Raw genomic sequence first — 22,150 nt, 5'->3', positions numbered from 1 at the left:
CCACTAAATGGCTGGAATAATCTTTTTATAGGGGCGAAATTCATTGTCAGTGTTGGCAATATCTGCAGCCAATTCTCCGTAGGTAAAATTTCATCCCTTCTGTTTCTGTTTATGCTTGTATTCCTCCTGCCTTGGAAATGGCTTATAATTCTGAGGTGCTATTTGCTTCATCTCCAACACGGTGTTTCCCTCAGAGAGGCTTTTACAGCTGAGCCGTGGGTTTAACAAGGAAAGCGGAATGTTTGTTGACATCACTTCAGGTTTCTTACTGCTGTGCACAATGGTTAATGGCATGAGAGAATGCAAATTATATACTTCACTTGCTGACTGTAACAAGTTTGAAGTTCGCTGCTAGACCCCAGAAAGTAATTACTGCCACATGTGGTTATACTCAGTTCCGTGTTGACTGCGATGAAGGTGATAGAGGGTTTGAGAAGCTCTAGGTAATGAAGAAAACTGAGTGATCTGGTGCAGAGATGTTTAGCTATTAAGAGCTCCTGAATCACATTGGACCTAATAACTAGATAGTTTTATGTACAAGCAGGTTCCTCTGCCTGTGAAACAGCTGGCTTACTAATGGCTGCATTTAATGGAAATTACAGGTGTGCATTTATGTTCTCACCTATTTTCATCTAAATTGGAAGAATTCTGTTTGCTACCTGGCTGTAAGTTAATATGTAAGCTATGCAAAGTAAGGTTTTTAATGACTAACTTTGTGAAATGGGTTTTAAGGGTTTTCTGCTCCCCACTAGGTATTACTGTTATTACTGCATTCTGAAAGTAGCAAAATCTTTCTTGAAGTTCTGTGTTCTATGGAAATCTGTGAGAAACATCTTTCAGGTAAGAAATGCCGTCAAAGAATGTGACACTTGTGTGAGCAGCATTTTCAAAGATGTTGCAATGACAATTATGGGTGATATTTCTTGAGAGAAGGGCAAAAATGTTTTGTGACTGTGATGAATGAGAAGGGACACTTTCCTAGTTCTTTTGGAAAGGTGAGAAAATAAGCTAGAGCTACCTTATTGCAAGATTTTGCATTTTTGTGAGGAAATGATGGCAGTTCCAGATTTGGTATTGTGTGCTGGCATTTTTCTAGAGAAAAATTTTAGGTAAAAAAATGAAAGGGGAAAAGAACTACAGACACCCCACTACAGTCACACTATTGTAGTCAACTGTAGAAGCTGCTTAGGAAATTATATCCTGTTGTCTTGTATATGGGAGCTTAAGAACAGTAACTTATGACAAGTACCATGAAAGCTATTACCTTGTTACACAGGGGAATATGTTAAGGATATAGTTTTAAATTCAATCCATGTTTCATGACTAAGAGCTGAAAACACATCGTCCTAGGCTGGCAATGCTTTGTGCTATGTTTAAAAAGTCAGATTTTTTAGATTTTTTTTTATTAGTTTTATATATCTATCTTATTTAAATGTGTTTCTAAACATTTTTATTTTTTTTCCCTTGTTCTAATTTGCAGCATTACTTTACTGTTCTTTTTGGCCATGAAGGGCAGAAGCCACTGGAGCTGCGTTGCGATGATGAAGCTGATGGAGATGAATGGGTAGAAGCTATTCACCAAGCTAGGTATGAAACCTGATTTTTAATCTTCAGCTCCATTTTATTGTAAATAAATCAATAATAATTTGACAATCTAAATTCGATCTCCAGACATCAATAAATGTTACAGTGCATTAGATGTGTATTGTGATTAATGGGTATGTTATAGAAGAAAATCCTCTCATCATTCATGGTTACATGAATGTATATTTAAGACTAGGTTGGACAGCGCTTGAAGCAACCTGGTCTAGTGGAAGGTGTCCCTGCCTGTGGCAGGGGGTTGGATCTGAGTGAGCTTTAAGGTCTCTTCCAACCCAAAATCAAACCATGCTACAATTCTACAATTCTATGATTTTATCATTCATGAGTGGTTGTGTTCCAGATGAAATTAGTTAAAGAAGAAGACGCTTACTGAAAAAAACCCCTAGGACTATTCCTCTGTTAGAGGCAATGTTAATTATAAGAATGAAAAAATAGTGATAAGCCAAGTGAATAAATGAGTGTTTCTTAAAAAACTCATATATAGAAATAAATGTAAGAAAGAGGAGGTGTTGTGATTTAAGCCCAGCTGGCAGCTAAGCACCACATAGCTGCTTGCTGTATGGAATACCTCTTTGGCTAGTTCAGGTCAGGTGTCCTGTCTTGTGCTCCCTCCCGGCTTCTTGTGCCCCTCCTCACTGTCAGAGCATGAGAGATTGAACAGTCCTTTATCAGGGCAAGTGCTATTGAGCAACAACTAAACCATTGGTGTATTATCAGCATTGTTCTCAAAATGAAGCCAAACCGCAGCACTGCGACAGCTACTAGGAAGAAAATTAACTCTATCCCAGCGAACACCAGGCCATGAGGTCAAACCATTATGATGATAAAGCACAACAAACACAATTTTGACTTCAAAACAGAAGTCCTGACCAACAATGGAGGTCTGCATGGAGAATAAGCAAGGTTTACAGTATAATCTAAATGCAGACCATCTAACTGAGGGTTTGTGAAATGGTTTGTGGAGGCAAATATCTTTGCTGAAATGCACTTTCTCCATCCTCCTCTGATAGACAGCTAATCTACACTGCCATGGTAACACAGAAGGAACTAGGCAGTTTCTGAGTTGCTTAGGACATGAGCCATGTAAACAGAAGTGATTTTGCTTTATAACTAAAAATGAACACCACCAGCTAGTAGTTTATAATTTAGAATTTGTGAAATGAGGCTAAAACTGCAGGGGCTGTGTCACCCCGGCATCCAGTCTTTGGTTCTGCATCCTCTTCTTAGCATTGGTACCTAACTGAATGTGGTCTTGTCCTTTCTTGGAAAGCTGGATTGTGGTATTAGGTGAACCACACTTTGCATGGTAGCCCTCTGGGTGACCACATTGTTTCAGATCTTGAGAAGCTATGAGGTTTTGAACTCTCAGCCCATCTGGGAGCATGTCCACCAGTGGACAGTCCCATATTGCTGCAGGAGGAGGAGAGGAGGGAGATCTTCACCTTGCATCTGGGTCTAGGTCTATTTCTTTTGTGAAGTTCAACTGAAAGCAAGTGAAGAAAGAAGCATGACTTTTTGCCTTGTGGTAAGGGCAGTTGGGGGAAGTAGGATCCTACAGTTCCCTGTTCTCAGTATAATTTTCTCTTGTCTATTGCGTTGTGTAAAAGGCATGTAAGCAAGACATAACACTGAGTTAAAATTTTTCTCTGTGTAGTTCAGTCCATGAATGTATCACACATGAATTTTCAAGTCAGAACTTAAGAGGAATCTGAGCAGGAGTGAAATAAAACATAGTTGAAAATATTGAGAACTTAACCCGTGGAGAAGTTAGTTGTGAGGTTCAAGGTCAGGGTGGTTGAATTTCGACTTCACCAGAAAGTTATCACTGCAGGCTTCAGAAGGCAGCTGGGTCTCTGTTATAAGCAGGATCAGTCTTTTTACCTCCATCTCTTTTGCTGTTTAAGTTTTTTCCCTTTATTCGTGCCTATCTATCTGAAATGACAGTCTGACTAATATCAAAGTAGGGACACTACTGTGAGGGATAGTCTCATTTGGAGAATTTTCTTCATCTACTTTTCTGCATAGGTCTCTAAATTTCTTGGGGAGATTTTCGAGGGACTTGAACATGGCTTCTCTCGTGCTAGTATTCTTTTCTTGAAGAAAATATCAACAAGTGGCAAAATAGTCTGAAATTTAGTTGCTAAACATAGTATTGTATGCTAGTGTGGTTAAGATGTTCTGATGCTCTTCTACTTCGCTGGAAGCTGATTTTGTTTGCTTTATGTTGTGTCTAGCAAATGAACTTGGAGTTGCATTATTAGTTACTTAACCATTGTGTCTTTTATCAAAGATACAGAATCACAGAATCACAGACTTGTTGGGGTTGGAAGAGACTTTAAAGCTTATCTGGTTCTAGCCCCCTGCCATGGGCAGGGACACCTTCCACTAGACCAGGTTGCTCTAAGACCTGTCCAACCTGGCCTTATCAATGATTGTCTTAGTATTCCCAGGCTCATTTCACAGCACTTCATCCCCTCCTCTGCTAGAGGTGGGGAGCTCTAAGTCAGAGCAGCACCCAGCAGAGGAAGAACAGATGCAGCAAACTCCTCTATTACACATCCCACCCATCTAAGAGTCACACCCGCTGCGCCTATGGAACTATCAGCAATGCTCTGGCAAAGGGCAGAGCCTGTCTTCCCTCCAAAGTGGAGGAGAGCAACCCAAAACTTACTTGACAATAATTATCACCATCACAATGTGGAAGGCAATGAAATACAGCTTTGCAGGCTGAACTGTCACGTTGACAAATCCACTGGTTGACTAAGAAACAAACTGGTGCATGTGCGCCTCTGACAAGTGGAGACAAGAACATCCAAGGCCTAGTTACCAGTCAGACTGAGTTTGCAAGGCAGTTACAGGAGAGATCCATAGAGTTTGGGGGTCTACATATGTTCATGTGTGCAGGCTTGGGGACACCTGTCCATCAGTTAATGGGGGATCCACAGTGCATGTGTGCGTGATGTGGGCATGTGAGGGAACTGGAAGTACATGGGTCCAGGGCCAGTTACTAGGGTAGACTAGGTGTCTTAGACCAATTACTGGGGGATCCACAGTGTGCTGGGAAGAGGGGGGTGCATGCATATCTATGAGTGATGGAGACTGGCTACCAGCAACTAGAGAGGGTCTATGGGCACTGGAGTACATCCAGGACCAGGTCCTGGAGCAGTGGACAGGCTGCATGAACAGGATATTTTCCGGGGCCACCTATACTGTATATACGTATTGTATTTATTTTTCCACTAACATACCTTCCTTCCCCTCTCTGATCAGTCTGAGGGGGGAACAGGATGAGGCTGCTGGTGTTGTCTGTGCCCAACTGAGGGCTGAATGTTTCTGTCTGTGCCGATCCCCTCATCCAGCTGTGTTTGTATGTACATATGTGTTCATTTGTATTGGAATTACATGCCCAGGCTCACTTCTGGTTCAACCTAAGTATAGAGAGCAATGGCAGCCTCACCTCTATCAAGCTACCATCTCTGGCAACCCCTACCACTTTGTTCTGTGGATCTAACTAGATGTTTTTTGAAAGGCAGATATGAGATTGCTTTGCCCATGTTTTGAGCACTACTCAAATTCTCTCTCCCCCATTCCCAGTCAACTGGAAACTACAAAATTGTGGTTTTATTATAGCACCAAGCCTCAGGTTATACAGTTTCTCCAACAGCAAGACATTAGTAGTACAGCATTTGCTTGGAGCTTCCAGGCAGCTCTGAGCTACTATGCTGACCTTGCAACTGCCTGTAAAATACTATGTAAAATACACCCTGCATTAGCAAGTAAAGCATGCCAACAGATCTGAAAGTAAGCCTTTTTTTGTTGTTTTTCTTTTTTAAATTACCGGTTGGAAGGCAGTAGCTCCTCATACAGTTTGAGCACTGACCTAGCTGAAAGAAGCACCTCCCCCAGTATAGCACTCATGCTCTTCCCCATTCCACCCATCCACTTCCCTCTCCCTTGTGCAGTGAACACAGGTGTGTTGCGTGGATGTGCAATGAACAGACCCAGAAGAATTGAGATGGATTAATACTAAGCAGGCAAAAAATAAACAAAACATGGTTCCCTTTAGTGCACACCAGTTTCCCAATTAAGTTCACACTTGTGCCTGCATGAGAGAAAGGTCGGTAAAGGTGTGGGAATGAATGGTTGACTTATGAGAAGGACAGCTGCTTCCTTCAGCAGCAACGTGGGATTATGCCGGCCTAAAGCGCACATGAAACTACAGCCTGAAGCACATAATTTAAGACTTCCCAATAAGCTAAAGTAGAAATGGGTGAGAAATTTGCTGAGTACTGCATCCATATTAAAACAAAAAAGCATAAAAGATTTTGAATTAAATGCAAAAAAACCCACAAGAGCATAGAAGAATTTGTAGGAGAAGGTGAAAAGTCTACCCCACTGTATTGAGAGTGAAACATATCTTTTCATAAGAGGTCAAGTTCTGGAACAAAGCCCAAAACAGGACTTCCTCATGCAATCACTGACAGAGGAATTAGGATTTGCCAGGAGTAAGTCCTCCAGCCTAGAAACATAACTTAGAAGAAGCAAACCTTACTCCACCATCCTGGGCATTACTGAGAACTCGAAACACTGAAATAAAATATAAAGAGATGAAAAATAGGTATGGATGTGGCACTCAAAATAATAATATTAAAATATACTGCACCTCCCATTGCAAGCTCACAAGCCAAACAATCTCTCCCAAATGAGGATAGAGCACTGCAGAAAGGAACATAAGCAACGTACCATGTAGCTGCAGCATGGAAAAGCATGTCGGCTCTCAAACTCTGTGCATGGTACCTGGCAAAACGACAAGCAGTAGCATCCCACCCACAGTGAAATCTTCCAAGAAACAATGGACAATGCCACAGCAGGAAATCCTTTAAGTACCAATTTGCATCCAAATAAAATGCCTATTTATCTAGAGTGGGATGTGGGGTGCAGTGAGATTGTGTTATTTTTTCAACAGTCTGTTCATGACTTGCAAAATAAATAAAACATGGAAGAGATTTTGATGGCTGCAAACATGTACTTGCCAAAAAAGTAATGAAAAACAATCCAAAATTATATTTTGTATATGTCGGTCTAAGGAAAGGGGGGCGAGGGGAAGGAAAAAGAAAAAAGGCTCGACGTCTTTGTCTCAGCTGAAATGGGGATTACCATGGCTACTCATGAGGATAAGACCCTCCAGAAAGCAATTAAATAATTCTATCTCACAGATGCCAACATGTTCACAAAGAACAGGATGTTTAAAGTCCTGTTTTCAATTTAAGATTAGGGAGAATGTTCTCAATATCTCCTAGAATTTCTACCTGAGACACCTGAGATACTCAAAAAAAAAGGTATCTTCAAAAGGCTACACAAAATGTCAGACAGCAATTTAAAACAAAACCTGACAGAATGGTCAGAAATGTCTTGGGCTAGCATCAAAAGAATAGTGACACTGACAAAGTTGCCAAAGCTTGTCCCATTTGTCAAAAATAAGGACAAACTCAAGGAAAAAATTCTGAATCATGATGCAGGCAAAATTTAATCCCTGAAGCAAATCTGTTCTATGTTGTTTAATTAAGTTGGCAAGAAAAAATCTAATGCAATAGTCTAAAACTATTATTTTAACTTCTTTGTTCAGTATAGGTGGTAACTGTACTGGATGGTCTTGTCTCCACCTGTCACAGGCACAAACACACGTGCACAAAAGAGTTTCTCAGTCAACCACACAACCTCATGGTCTTCCCGGTAGCTGGGCTGGATCTCCTGTGTCCTCCAGTCATTAAATCAGAGTCTCTGATGATCCAACCTAAACTTAATGCGTCTCCCAACACCAGCCTTTCCAGCAACTGATCCTACTCCCCAGCTAGCCAGGCATGACAGAGGCTGGTGATCACACGCTGATACATGCACCCAGACTATATGCACACACTCCCACCTCTCCATTGAGTTACTGGCGCTGCAGACACAGAGGGACGTATGGCCCCTCACTCCCAATTCCAGTAGCTGGCACTTTTACCTCCATGGATGCGTATATGGAGTCCACTCACCAAGGAACGTAGTTAGAAGTGAAGTTTAACGAGAAGACAGATTGGGCTGTGCTGATCAAGTGCAGAGCATGGCCAGGCAAGTGTTCTGGTGAGCCTGGTTACATGTGACCCTTTATCCACTTTTATCCCCTTACCTCTGTGTTTCTCCAAGCTTTCTCCTCCTCAAACCTTCTTGATCCCTCCCTTTTCCTGCCTTTGATACCTTCCTTAAACATCCCATAACAAGCTTTGCACAATCCTGAAATGCTTTTCCCTGTGTCCCGTAGTATGTTTCACACTCCTATAGTTGGGAACCCTTCTCAGCCTGAAAGATGAGCCTTCCCAGTGACTCATCTTGATGGGTTTGACCATACCTCCTGCACTCCTTGTAACGCACATCATAGAAATCTGTTCTTTACCCTAGAAGGGCTTTGTTCTGGAGCAGACCTCTCAGCGCTGCTGCAGAGGGCTCCTTAAGCCCCTCAGTGGGGCTTGTAGGTCTTGGTAGACAGCTTTGGATAACATGGACACAAAACTTCAAAAGGAATGATTATACTGGTAATTACGACTGTCCAGAAGGTTGGTGTGGTAGCTGTTTTCTAAGGGAACATTTGAAATCCCACCAATCACACTTTCTGGAGACAGTAGCTACAAGTTCCTATCAGCTCTGTGAAGCCTCAGCTTTCCCCAGAAGGAGTGTCCTTTCCATTGTATTTAGTGTGGATTTCGTGGCTGCTCTTGAACTGTCTCCATTTTGCATAATGGGGAAAGGTGCCTTTCTGCTCCAGTTTGTTTGTAGATTAATTCCTGTAGTTAGATTTTCTTGGATAAAGGAGTGCCAGGACAATTGGAACAGCTGGTTTTAGTGTGAGTTGTGAGTCTGATGAGTAACACATTGGCTGATGAGATGTGCTCTCATGATTGTCTCATTCTTGCACAAGAGGGTAGCGTTCCCTTCTCCACACACCCATGCTCCTAGAGTAAGCCATTCCCTAACTGGCGTGGTTTGGGTACACAAAACCTCCTATGGTTGTTGGGCCATCCTTCCAAAATATTCTTTATTCCGGTTTATATTTCCTTGTCTCAACTAAAAGGATATTGTAGTAAAAAATCATTTGGGGTATACACTTCTCATGCTTCCCCATGCATCACGCAGTCCTATACCCACCTACCCCCCCTCTAAATCCTGGTTGCTGTAGCTGTTCACCAGTCCAAGTGCCATTTCCCACCAGTTTGACTGGCAATCCGCAGACAACCTCTTTTATACCCTTTCTAAACAGTTGTCCATGCATGTCTGAAAAGCCATCTTAATTTTGTGTTTTCTGATAAGCCTCATCTCTGTAACCCTCACAGACGTAGGTGTCCTTTGATTTCCCGTATCGTACAGGAGTTCGTTAAAGTTAATACTGCTTGTGTACAGGTAGTCCCCCAGCTCACCTTGGGGGGGGGTCATGGGGTCATGGGGGTCATGGGGATGCATTGTGTAAGTTTTATTGCGACTTTTACTGTTTCCATACCTAGTGTGGCTGTTCATATGCCATTAGACTTTAAAACCTCCTTTGTTAAGGAGTCCTATAGCTGCCTGAATGTGGTTAGTATGGGCAGATGTAGGCCATTTCTTTTGTCTTCCAGATCCTCACAGCCATATTACATGGCTTTAATAAAGAGTTGATTAGGTTGTCCATTTTGCATTTCAAAAGGATGATTTGATATGACCAATGCCTGGTTCTTACAGCTGCTTTCAGGACAGTTAGCATAGAGTGATCCAATGAACCATAACTGTGGCCCGAATTTGGTACAAAAATCAATTATATTTGCTGATAGCCCTGCTGGAACCTTTATCTTGGTCTGTTACCACAACAAGGAGATCCTAATAATGAGGCGTTGGTTAAACTTTCACACGTTTTTCTATATTTTCTGAACATGTCGGCTCTCACAGGGCACAAATGATGCATCATTTTTCTCAGGACTTTCTTCAATTCTTCCTGTCTCTAGGCAGTGGTAGGTAGTAGTCAAACAGAGCTTAAGGTTCTTGAAATATCTGGTCTAGGACTCCTTTGAGTCCTGTCTCTACAGATGATAGTAGGAAATAGGTATAGCCTCAGCTTTCAGGATGCTCTTTCTTTGAGTCTTACTACATATTATTATAAATTTATAGCACTGCTTCTCTCAATGAAATGTTAATACCTTTCATAGAAAGCTGTGGCTCACAGCAGTTGCTTCTTTCTATTAAATGATATCCAAACCAGAGAACTAGATCTATGTTGGCTGCTTACAAGTTGTTTTATGAATTTTTCATCTTCGTTTGACATTTGAACACTTTGCTACACTTTTCTTTAACAAAGGAGTTTGTATACTTGTGTAATCAAGTCAGTATTGAAACCCTGCACTCTTGAAAGGCTCCTTACATAATGCTGGATATCCAGGTTAGCACTTTGGGCATGATGATCTTTAGCTCATACATACAGAGAGATGGTTGAAAAGGGCCGTTGGAAGCACATGAAGTTTATTCCAAAATCTTAGGGTTTTGCTTTCCCATAACAAGTAGTACTTTTGAGAAGGAAAATGAATAGCCTATTCTAAGGTAGTGTAGGTGTACATAGGCTTTTCTAATTAACTCCTCTTCATTCTGCTCGTTATGGCAGTGAAGGAAGTGTTTGGTTTCCAGGCAGAGATTGACATTTTAGGCAGCCAAAGCCACTGACTGTAGGCAGTGGCTATAGTCAGCGTACTGAATACTCTGCGTACATCTCAAAAGTACAAAACCTTTTCAATCTTCCATAGCAAAATTCATTTTCTCTAGTAAAGCAAGACTGTGGAAATCTGGCTTAATGCATCTAAAGAAACTGAAAAATCTAGGTGAAGTTTCTTCCCCTAAAGGAGGAAAATGAAAAAGTGAAAGAAAAACATCATATATAATAGTACCTTGACTCTTACGTCAGCTCTGACTGCAGCTGCTGTTCACCCTTTGTGATTCTGTGCCCTACTAATTTCCTCAGTCTTGAATAAAAGCAAAGCCAAATCTGTCAAATTCTGTATTGGAAGTATTTGTTACCAAAAGTTTAAGAAAATTTTGAAAAGAACAAACAAGAAAAGGTGATCACCTATCTGCATCTGGATAAGACTACTCTTTATATTCAATGTAAATCAAGATGGTGCCGCAGGCACTAAGGAATGCATTTTCTTACATATGTTACATGTATTTTTGTCTTCATAACATCTCTCATTGTAAAGCAACCAGTGTTGTGTATCTAACCCAGACACATTTTATCATGTACAAATACCCCTTAGGGTAGAAAGAGATTAAGTACTATGGTTTCTGAAAGAAACAGGATTCTTGAAAAACAAAAAAGATTATTATTGAACAATTTTAAAGAACTAAATCTCACACTTTATTACTGTTTATTGTACAATTAAGATACATGGATTACTTAATGACAGATTTTTTTAATGTGTTGTTTAACTTGTTGGAAGAGATGCTGTGAGCTTTTGTTTTGTCATTTATTGTTTACTGTTGCAGTAGTCAAAATATAACAATAAATGTAATAGAATTAAATTCACTTCTTATTCTTTTTATAATCCATTTAAGGAGGAAAAGCCTTTGCTTTATGACAGCTGTGGGAAATTACTCTATTTTAAAAAAATCTAAGCTTGTTTTCCAGGTTAGTTATTGAATTTAACGGCTGTACTCAATATTGGCCCCCTCCAGTATATAACTGCAATAATACCGACTGAAATAGAAGTAAATATATATATGAAAAATGATTGACTGTAGAGGATGCTCATCATTACATTTTTAACAGCCTCCCAGTATTTAATAGCAAATGTTAATTTTTTCATGAGTGCTGTAAGTAGATATTTAAGAGGAAAAGATGTGCAATCCAGAAATTCCTTCTGTCAAATCCTTTGCTAGTTGAACAGTGGAAGCATTTTTAATGATAGATCATAAAATAGTAAGAAATCCCTTATCAAAGATTTAGGGCTTTGTTCTGTTGTGTTTTGTGCAGTTCGGTCTTTATCTTGTAAAATTACTTAACTCTCAGGAGGACAAGCTTCCTGAAACCCCCATAAAGAGGCAGTTTGTGTCTGTAGATCTTGCTGAATGAAGGCCAGCAAACAAGCATATAGTTTCTGCACATTTAAATTATCTAAGTGAGAGGGACTGAATCACATGAAAGAAGAGTCTGATGAAGAGGTTGCATAGGAAGAAACTGATTCCTCCTTTACCTGGAGATGTGAACAGTGCCTCCAGTATGATGCTTATCACTGCTCTGATTGTGACATCCAATCGTATTAGGGATACCATCCCTTTTCAGGAAAATACAGATCAATGGCAGTTTGAGCTAAAAGAAACACGTGATACCATAGTTCCTATTACTAATTAGAATAAATGCATTTATTTGAGTAATCTCAAACTGGGCTAAACAATAAAATAGGTGTTAGCAAACTTAAGTAACAATTATTGAGAATGGATGTGGTTGTTTCTGAGCAAACTGATCTAGCTGAGCGTGTGCCTGCTCAGTGTAGGAGGGTTGAACTAGGTGATCTTTGAAGGTCACTTCCAACCCAAACTGTTCTATGATTCTTTGATTCTGTGATGGGAATTCTTCCATAAAGAGATATGACAGGTGGAGAGAATTAGAAATAGTTCTGGTGAATCACTTCCCAAAAAGATGGGGGGAAGGGAGGAAGCAGCCCTTAACATAAAATAAATCGAATTAATAGAGTTCTTGGGCTTAGCCTGAGGATTAGAAGCTCATAAAAAGGATCAGTTAAATTATCTTGTTTTCAGTAACTGGGTACTGTGAAACTGGGTACTGCTAGCACCTATGTCTAAAAAGGATGTTGAACACTGTAAGTTTGGGGGATTTATGATCAAGCTATTAATTTTATAATAAGCCAAAGAAACACAGTTTTGCAGTTTTGTCACTGGTACAGCGTTTATTCTGACAATATCTCATAAGGGGATATGGAAGACAATATTTGCCTTTTTTTACTAATGTAAATGTTTTCCCTTTTAGTTATTCAGATATTCTGATTGAAAGGGAGGTGTTAATGCAGAAGTACATTCATCTTGTCCAGATTGTAGAGACTGAAAAGATTGCGGCTAATCAGCTTCGACATCAGCTTGAAGATCAAGACACAGAAATTGAAAGACTTAAATCTGAGGTATGTGCCACAGCCATCAAGCAGTCCCTGAGAAGCTGTGGCTTCCCCATCCCTGGAAGTGTTCAAGACCAGATTGGATGGGGCTTAGAGCAACCTGGTCTAGTGGAAGGTGTCCCTGCCTGTGGCAGGGGGTTGGAACTGAACTTTAAGGTCCATTCCAACCCAAACAAGTCTGTGTTTCTACGAATTACAACATTTTGCTCTATGCATTGTGATAGTATTCAATATTTCTGTAATATTTGTGAAAATAACGCAACCCAGTAAGGTGAATATGTGATAATCTCCCTGTGAACCCTTGGCTAAATGCTTTTTTCAACATTTTTTAATATTTATTTTTTCAATATTTTAAAAATATTTTTTCTGTTGGTTCTGTAACTAAGAATCTCATTAGCTTGAGAAAGCATTTAATGAATCATTGTTTTTGTCAGATTGTAGCTCTCAACAAAACAAAAGAAAGAATGCGACCTTATCAAGGCAACCAGGAAGATGAGAACCCAGATATTAAAAAGATAAAAAAGGTAATGTTCTTAAGAGGAGAGGGGTGGGATGGGTGTGTACTTCTGTATTCTAGTCTGTCTAGTTTTGTCTTCATTTATTTTTCATTGAGTACAGTCAAATAGCAAGATGCCTTTTGCCCTGCCCTTATTTAAACCTCAAATTGCATCATCTTCCTATGTTTCAGTGCCACATTTAACCCATGGTGTATTTGTTACTTACGTACTCATTTTTACTTGCAAGATATATATTCAGTTTCTTAAAGAAACTTGCACATTGCACTCAACTGCTTGTTAAGGCTGAAATTAAGTCATGGGCTGTGTCCTCTGAGAATGAAGTGTATAGTGACTTTATACTCCCTTCTTACAAAAAGGATTATAAAGATAGAACCTTTGTTCTGCCACTGAAGCTGGAATACAAATATTACAAATGCAGAGAGCAGTATGGTTTAGGTTGTCACCTGCTCTGTTTGATGGTGATTGTTCTAGGATTCTATGGCCAGTGTTCTTCATACCAAGGACAGAATTGTCCCACTCTGTATGTCATTTACATGTGCAGCTTTTGGCAGTATTGCTTAAGGCTGGATATAACCAGCCTCCAGAACTTTGCCCTTCGCTGACTCCCTCAAGTTCTAGTGCAGAAGCATGAATGGAATTCATCACATCTTCAAGTGTGAATGGACTTCATGCTAGAAGATGTGGTTCCATATGTGTTACCCTTATTCTCACAGTGTTCAGTATCTTGAATTGCATAATATCCTTTATTTGATGTGGACTTAGTTTCTGACTTTTCATGGCTCATGTGGTCTTAAGTCAGGGTCAGCACTGAGCTTGTGTGAATTTTCATTTTCACATGGATTAAACATTGTAAGAGAAGCTAGAAATGTGTCTTTTAGTAGAAAGAGAGCTCTGATTTTGTATATAATTCACTGCATTCTACATCTTGATTGTTTTGACAATTGGACCCTTTTTAAAAAGTTATTTATTCAAAGTAAACTGCTACCAGTGAGATTCTGCACTTCTTTTTCAAGATGAATGATCTCCACACCAAGATCAAGACAAAGACATACCGAAATTTTCTGTGACTATATGTAGACTTTTTCTGTAATCTTTAATCTCCTTGTAACTTCAGTGGGTATTACGCTTAAGCAGATTTTTCCATGACACAGAGGTGCGTTTTAAGAATGCCAAAAATCTGTTTTTTCTGGGTAGTAGTATTGCTGGCCTAGGTGTCTGGTACTAAGCAGTATATTGATACATAGCTTTAAATACACATGCTAAGTGGTTTCTATTCAAAACTGAAAATATTTATTTTTGTATTATGTCAACAATGATATCTGTCTTGAAATGAGTTACCTGGAAGCACTGCACAATACCTTTAGGGGTATAAGAGAAATGTGTAAAGGTAGGTAAAAGGAGATAAAAACCCTGCACAGTGTGTAGCATGGTTGTGCGTGATGGGAAAAGTATGTACAACGTTCGAGCTTGTAGTAAAAGATACTTTGATATGGATGGGGTATCATCTCAGTTTGTTTCCTGGCAACAAGTACGACCAAATGATTGTAGGAATTTTATTAACAAACAAAAATCTAAAAAAAAAAAAAAAAAAAAGTAATTCAATTAACAATTATAGATCAATAAGGGCAAGACTTGTTTGTTCGTTCGTTTTTTAAACAGAGGTATTTCATTTAGAGTCTTAGTTCTACAAGGAAGAGCTTATGATAAGTTATGTGATGTTTTTTCTGATTCTTGTATTCTGCTTGGTTCATTTTTAGGTCCAGAGCTTTATGCGGGGGTGGTTATGTAGAAGAAAATGGAAGACTATTGTCCAAGATTATATTTGTTCTCCCCATGCAGAAAGCATGAGAAAAAGGAATCAGATAGTTTTTAACATGGTGGAGGCTGAATCTGAATATGTACATCAACTTTATGTTCTTGTGAACTGTTTTCTGCGGCCCTTAAGAATGGCTGCAAGTTCAAAGAAGCCACCTATCAGTCATGATGATGTTAGTAGCATTTTCCTCAACAGGTATGGGGATTTTTGTTTGCTTTCTAGGGGTTTCTCTGACCACTTCTTCCCATTCTGCTTCAGTTTACAGTAGGGAGGTCTGGCACTGCTTCCGTCTTTTGCTCTGATGGAAGCAATGTCACTGAGGTAGACAGTGTTTCCAGGGTAAAAGGCAAGGTGCTGTCGGTGATGCTGTTTGAAACCAGCTAGACCTCTTTGCCTCCTTACATTTCCTCTGCTAGAGATAAAAAAGGACAAATGACAAATCGTGCCTCTTGGGGCAGCTCTTATAATTTTCTGTCACCTTTCCTGTTTCCTTTTCTCTTAAGAGAGCAAAATTGGACTTACTGGCCTCATATGATCCAGATAAGACCCTGAGGAGAGTACATCAAATCTTCTGTTCGTCCTGCCTAAGGAGCCTCCTTCCCTCTCACTTGTCTTTTCATATCCTACAAAAAAAGGATTGCTCTTTGCAATAAGCATCCAAGTACTACTGTAATGAGTATGTACAAATAAGCCAGCAGGCATCTAACATTTGATAAAGGGTTGGGATTGCATCCAGGTCTGCCCCAAACTTCTAATGAATGGAACGTGTTCCTTTGGTTATGAGACAGGTTTCCCTTTCATAGCTCATTCACGATCACTATACTCTATGCTTTTTCTTACAATTGGGATGCCCCCTACTTCTGTTGACCTCAGAAGCTAAAATACAGTGTTAAGGTTCATGTTACAGGAAAGTTGTAAGCTTCAGATCTTAAACAGCAGCAAGCAAGAATGTAGATGACTACCATGGCTTGAGGTTTCTGCATCTTCAGTCCTCTTAAACGACTGAATACATTGCCAAGGATATTCTTAGAAAACCTATTAATGAAACTGTATGGAATGTTATTTAATAGATGATTTTATTTAAAAAATCTGAACAGTTAGAATATGCTTTATACACCAAATACTATATATTTTTTAGACATACTAGACTCAAAATTTTAATCAGTGCAACAAAAGTAAACACTTACTTCCATAATAATAAATATCTTCTGATGCAAAACATACTACTAACCAGGAAGAGATGTTTTTCTGTGAATTATTAATCAGAAAATAAATCTGAATTGTCTTTTTATTTGTTTAAATACTTGTTTTTCAGTGAAACTATCATGTTTCTTCACGAGATATTTCACCAAGGCTTAAAAGCAAGAATAGCTAACTGGCCTACCTTAATCCTAGGTAAGTTACTATATTTTATCTAGAGGTACAATTTTCATATTTAGTTTTGTAATTACAGTAAAGTTGGGGTTTTTTTGTTTCTTGTTTTTTTTTTTTTTCCTTTTAAGAGAGGACTTTCTAAAGTCCTCTTTGAATGAAACACATTTCCAGGACTAACACCACAAGATCTGGTATAGTGGGAGTCCCACCTGGGCAGTAGTGCTTGTGTTCCAGTCGATATATGAGAATGCCTCTGCCCTAAGCATTGATTAGACATGGGCCCCAGAACTTTCTGTGATATTGTCTGGCTATTAGCTAATCGGAACAACCATGCTTTGGCAAGTAAAAGAGCCAAGTTTAATTTTTCTGAAATACCAGTTTATTTGAAACAGAACTGATTATAGTAATTCACTTCCATAGAACATAGTAGTTTCTTTAAAAGTATCTTTCAAGAGATGGATAGCTGGGAAAAAAAAGCATTTCTTGACTTTTTCTAGCTGATCTATTTGACATTCTACTGCCAATGCTCAACATATATCAAGAATTTGTTCGGAATCATCAATATAGTCTACAAGTACTGGCAAACTGTAAGCAAAACAGAGATTTTGACAAACTCTTGAAGCAATATGAAGCCAACCCAGCATGTGAGGGGCGAATGCTGGAAACTTTCCTTACTTACCCCATGTTTCAGGTAGTCTCTGTATATTTTCTGTGACTATTTGTTTTTAATGCTTGGTTGATTAATTTTGTGTTGCTGACATTACGATTGATTGAAGATTCTTCTTAACTAAAAACACTTTCATGTAAATTAATATGTTTTTAATTTATTTTGTTCTTATGCTGAACCTCTGCCTGTAGAGATCCTTTCTCCAACTATACTGCTTTGTGTCTATGAGAATCTTATGTATGTTGAAAGAGAATGTGGGATGAAGACTAAAAGGAAAAAAGCTGAGAAACAATACTCTACTTTTGCCTGCTACAGGATTATGAATCAGGCCAGAGAGGAATAATATACCTACTATAGCAAGTTAGAGCAGCCACAAACATTTTAATAGGAATACATTTTGAAACTTTCCTGCCACTTTGCTGTCCAGTGACTTGATCTTTAGAAAATGAAAAATATGCTGCAGAAGTTTTAAGAACTTTATTTATCCTGACATTTTGTCTTGATCTGCCTGGATTAATAACTTGCAGCTGTTTTAAGAGGTCTGGAAACACTGGTCTGATGGTTTTGTGCTTTTACATTTAACCTAATATTTTACTCATCAAGAGAATAGTGAACGCCCTCGGTGTCAGTGATACTTGTGTTAGTGCTAGTTATTAATATTAGCCTCACAGGCCATTAGCACCTATAACAATTCGTTTTTTTTTTTAGTGTAGAGCTTATATATTGTACAGTTTGGGGATTTTTTAGTTAAAATAAGGTCATGGGATCTTAGAAGGGAGAGACAGGATCCTATTCATATGTGATGGAGGATATCATTGCTGATGACTTTTAATTTTACCATAATAAGTCACATCTCTTTCTCCCAAATAACTTTTATTCTGTAAAGACAAGTTATACTGCAGTATCGCTTGTTTCTGGTTAAAAGCCCTGAAACTGCTTGAAGTACTAATAAATGGATCAGAGTCCTTGTGTTACCCTGTGGTCTTTAATAGCCAAATACTGCATATTCTTCAGTGTCTATTAGTGCAGTGTGAGTTTCATCTAAATACAAACAGGTTAGCTGGTGTTATCGAAGTCACAAGAAATTTAAATGCAAATATGCTATTAGAATTGAGGGAAGGCTTGTGTGGATCTCCCAGGGAGTTTTGAAAGTTTTCTCTATTGGCAGTGGCATAGCAGCATGAAACAATGAAATTTAATGTCATACTTGTGGCTGCCTCTGGTGTGAATTTTTCCTTAAAATGTATTAAATGGGTATTATGCTTCCTCAAACTGAAAACACATATGCATATGCAGTCTCTGTCACCTAAAAGTTTAGTAATTTTGGTGGTAGTTAAATTTAGAATGTATGTATAATCATGTAGCTGTGGATATTCATTTAAAAAAATACTATGTTTGCAAAACTTTTCTGATAAAGGGAATGGCTAATATTTAGCAAAAAGCTGTATTGGAGTTATTCCTTTATGGACTTACTTTATACTTATTTTAAGATTCCTAGATATATTATATCACTTCATGAACTACTGGCTCACACACCACATGAACATGTTGAGCGAAAAAGCCTTGAATTTGCTAAATCTAAACTAGAAGAACTTTCAAGGTAAGATTTTTGTACCTTCCTACTTCTCTAATGTCTGATAAGCTTATATAAAAGATTTTAAATGAAAAATCTATATTTTCTTTATTTTGCTTTGGTTTTATTCATTTTTAAAAAAATTCTTCTGAAGAAAAGGATCAAAACCAAAACAAAACAAGGTAATGAAAAATAAAACCCCAAGTATCCCATCCTACTATTTTGTCTCTTCTGTTCTTTGTTTGGCTAACGTAAATCTACAAGTGTGTCCTGGTATTTTGGGTAGGGGAGAATCTGAGTTGCTATAGGAACCACCTACTTCTGGGTTTCGAGCAAAGCAATTTTCTTTATATAGAGAAATATAGATATTTATTTTTTTCACAGTTTAAAGAAGGGCATTTTCGATACTCTGTGACAGTGGGTCTGGAAGAGTACTGAGTTCTCAATCTGTGTTATAGTTTATGTGCATTAATGAAATAACTGATTTTCACATATGCTTCAAATAATGCCAGATAAACAGGAATTAAAGATACCTTTTGAGAACTGGTGCTCCCTGTAGAAGCCTGTAAAATTAAGCTCTTCCCTAAACTCCCAGACCATTCTTGAATGTTCCCCTGTATCAGCCCGGTAAGAGATTTGGTTGTTTTCTCTGGGAGACACAGACTGCTGCTGTGAACAAAGAAATGCTGCATAAACTCCAGGCTATAAATATTGGGTATCTGGAGTATTCACCAAGAATGTACTCTGAGAATTTTTAGTTGTAAAATAGGGATCACTTTATAGCTTTTGTTAATTGCATGCTCTTGACTGCTCAGTTTTCTTTATTCTGTTAGACAAAGTTGCCACCTTGTGCTAACCACTTATTAATTTAGAGCTTATTATTTTTTCCTTTTTGGTCCTGCTGTATTTTTAACAAAGGCAGCTATTTGAGTCAAGTCATGTTGTGCCTCCTCTTCAGGCCCTAACTTCTTGAAGAGCTGGGAAGGGAATTTCTTTTACAGAAATACCTGAGTTTGATTCGTGCAGTGTTGAGTAAGTTCTGTCCTGTTCCAAGGCCCTCTGAAGCAGAAAGAAGTAATGACTCCTTTCCACTCAAGCAAGCAAAGAATTTCTCTAGCCAGGGTTTTGTACATAAGGAGATCAATCAGCTTTGACTAGGGTTCAACTCGGAAGTCAGAGTTCACTGCTGAGCGAACTAACTAATCACTGAATGTTCAGAATTGGAGGCTGAGACTGATTGATTTTTCTCTGCTTATAAGGCAGGCAGTATAGACCATAAGTATAAAACTTTGTGACTCATTTCCATCTTTTTAATGCAGTTCTGAGGGAGGAGGAGCTTTCAGATAGTGCAGTCCAGTCCCAGATTAGGAAACTATTGTACATCACACCACCATATAAACTTCTGGGTTGATTTTAGCCTTGAAAAACATCTATATTTCTCTGTGTAAGGGGAGGTTGCTTGTGAAAATAAGTGGAATAAAGTAAATGGTGAGCCATCAGCAACATTCATGTGGTTCTTATAGGAATCAAGGGGGCAGTGAATGGTACATTGAGATGTAAACTGAAGCAGAGCAGAGTGGGAACTTTATGTCATGGGCAGGGACTCTACGATGTGTTATATAGCTAATACAAAATGCTAGGAAACACTTCCAGGTTCATAGCAGCCTAGTCTATTAAGGATCAAGAAGTAGTGTTCTACCAGGTGTGAAGAGTTTTTAGCTTGGTGGCGTCTTCCAGGTGGGCTTAGGAATAATCTAAAAGTAAGTCTGATAAAATTGTTTCCACTGCTGAAAAAAACTAAATTATTGCAAAAATTATTTGAAAGGGAGGAAAAGAACAGGTAAGAAACTTGGTCTAGAATTATATACTGCATGGATATACAGCTGGCTGTGTAAGTGCAAGTGAAAACAGACACAACAGGTACAAGATACATTCCAGAATTTAAAGTGCATTTTGTATTGTGTCTAACAGGGTGATGCATGATGAAGTGAGTGACACAGAAAACATCCGTAAGAATCTAGCCATAGAAAGAACGATAGTAGAAGGCTGTGATATATTACTAGATACCAGTCAAACCTTTATACGCCAAGGTAAGACATTCTATTTTAAAGCTATCTATATAATAGTGAGAAAATTATACTAAACCCAGCAGGGTTCATCAGGTCACTGCATTGGACACAGCTAACATCCTGAGACTATTGATGGTCTGTGGAGGGTAAGTCACAAAATGCCCTGATGACAACTAATTCTGGGCTGTAGTGGAACCTCATTTCTGTGCTGTTCTCTTTAAGAACCACGGAAAACAGCAGCACATGAATAGTAAAGCACCCATGGGACAGTAATGTACATTTTGCCTGGACTGTCATCTTCAAAGGGATAGAAATTGCCTACAGCTCCAGAGATCAGGGCTGCTTAGCCAGTTAACAGTCCCAGCTGATACCAACATTTGGGAAGAAGTGCAGGAGAAACTTGAAGCTTTGCCAGTGGTAAAGTGATTGCTAGGAAACAAAAGAGCTGTCAGTTGTTCCCATTTTTCTTGGTGCTTTGAAAACATCTCAATGACAGTGCGACCATGGATGTCGTAGCTGAACATACTCATTTTGCCACTTGAAATGCGCATTTTTGGGCTTTAGTAGAAGTTCAGGATAGATATAAAAAGCACTTATACAAGAAGAATTCACAAAGAAAAGTCATCCTGTTCTGCCAAGAATGTAGGACTACTAATGCAATAGTTAGCAAAACAAGAGAGTAGAGCCATACTGTATTCATTTTTGTCTATTCTTGGTGGGTTTGGAAACTCTTTTTATTGAAATTTAGTTATAGCAGAGGAATTTGTTGTTAAGTTCCACAAAATGTGGTAAAATAACTCTTTCATTTAAAATAAATGTCACTTTTTACTAGGAACTGCAGGCTGGTTGCAGTTCTTATTTGGTGATATTTACTTTTTTTTTTTCCTCCCATATATATAATTTCCTTCTGGATCTTTTAAAAACAAGTTAGGTTTGTATAAGGTAACTACAGGTCTGTATGTAGCATAGGGTTTTGACTGGGAAAAGCTGCTTTGTGTCTGAAAAGCATTAAATGTATTTAGGAAAGGTTAGGAATATAATTTAGGTGCATCCTTTCATGAGACCTTTTCTAGATAGCCTCAGCAGAACATTTGGTATTTAATAGAGCCATATACACAGTTGGTAATTAATAGGCTTTGTATACATTTTGAAATATATTCTATGCTGTTTCTGTAGTCATGTGGCCAAACTATGAAACTTTCTGTAATAACTTCCAAGATTGTTTGTATGACAGTCACTATTAAACTACTTGAGTCTTCATTAAATATGTGTATTTGTTGTAACTGAGGTTTTTAAAGAGTTCTGAATATGGCTTCAAGAAAAATATACAGCTGTTGTATTGTATCCACAGCCA

The 22,150-nt window shown here is 38.6% G+C and overlaps 2 protein-coding genes across 4 annotated transcripts in view; both read left to right on the top strand.

Moving 5' to 3' along the window:
- The window catches only part of ATP6AP1L (ATPase H+ transporting accessory protein 1 like), a 756,678-nt gene that overhangs the window by 212,376 nt on the left and 522,152 nt on the right, over window positions 1-22,150 (top strand). The window lies entirely within an intron of this gene.
- Window positions 1-22,150, top strand: part of RASGRF2 (Ras protein specific guanine nucleotide releasing factor 2) — a 137,276-nt gene that overhangs the window by 46,262 nt on the left and 68,864 nt on the right. For both annotated transcript variants that reach the window (XM_030470267.1, XM_030470266.1), the window contains exons 2-9: window positions 1,481-1,587; window positions 12,638-12,785; window positions 13,214-13,303; window positions 15,055-15,308; window positions 16,429-16,508; window positions 16,985-17,178; window positions 18,645-18,754; window positions 20,699-20,817. In XM_030470267.1, the coding sequence (XP_030326127.1) occupies window positions 1,481-1,587; window positions 12,638-12,785; window positions 13,214-13,303; window positions 15,055-15,308; window positions 16,429-16,508; window positions 16,985-17,178; window positions 18,645-18,754; window positions 20,699-20,817 (1,102 nt within the window). The remainder of the gene's footprint in view (window positions 1-1,480; window positions 1,588-12,637; window positions 12,786-13,213; window positions 13,304-15,054; window positions 15,309-16,428; window positions 16,509-16,984; window positions 17,179-18,644; window positions 18,755-20,698; window positions 20,818-22,150) is intronic.

This window comes from Strigops habroptila, chromosome Z (assembly GCF_004027225.2).
Source record: "Strigops habroptila isolate Jane chromosome Z, bStrHab1.2.pri, whole genome shotgun sequence".
NCBI lineage: Eukaryota > Metazoa > Chordata > Aves > Psittaciformes > Psittacidae > Strigops > Strigops habroptila.
The sequence above is the reverse complement of the archived record's forward strand: the minus strand, read 5'-3'. Positions and strand labels throughout refer to the sequence as shown.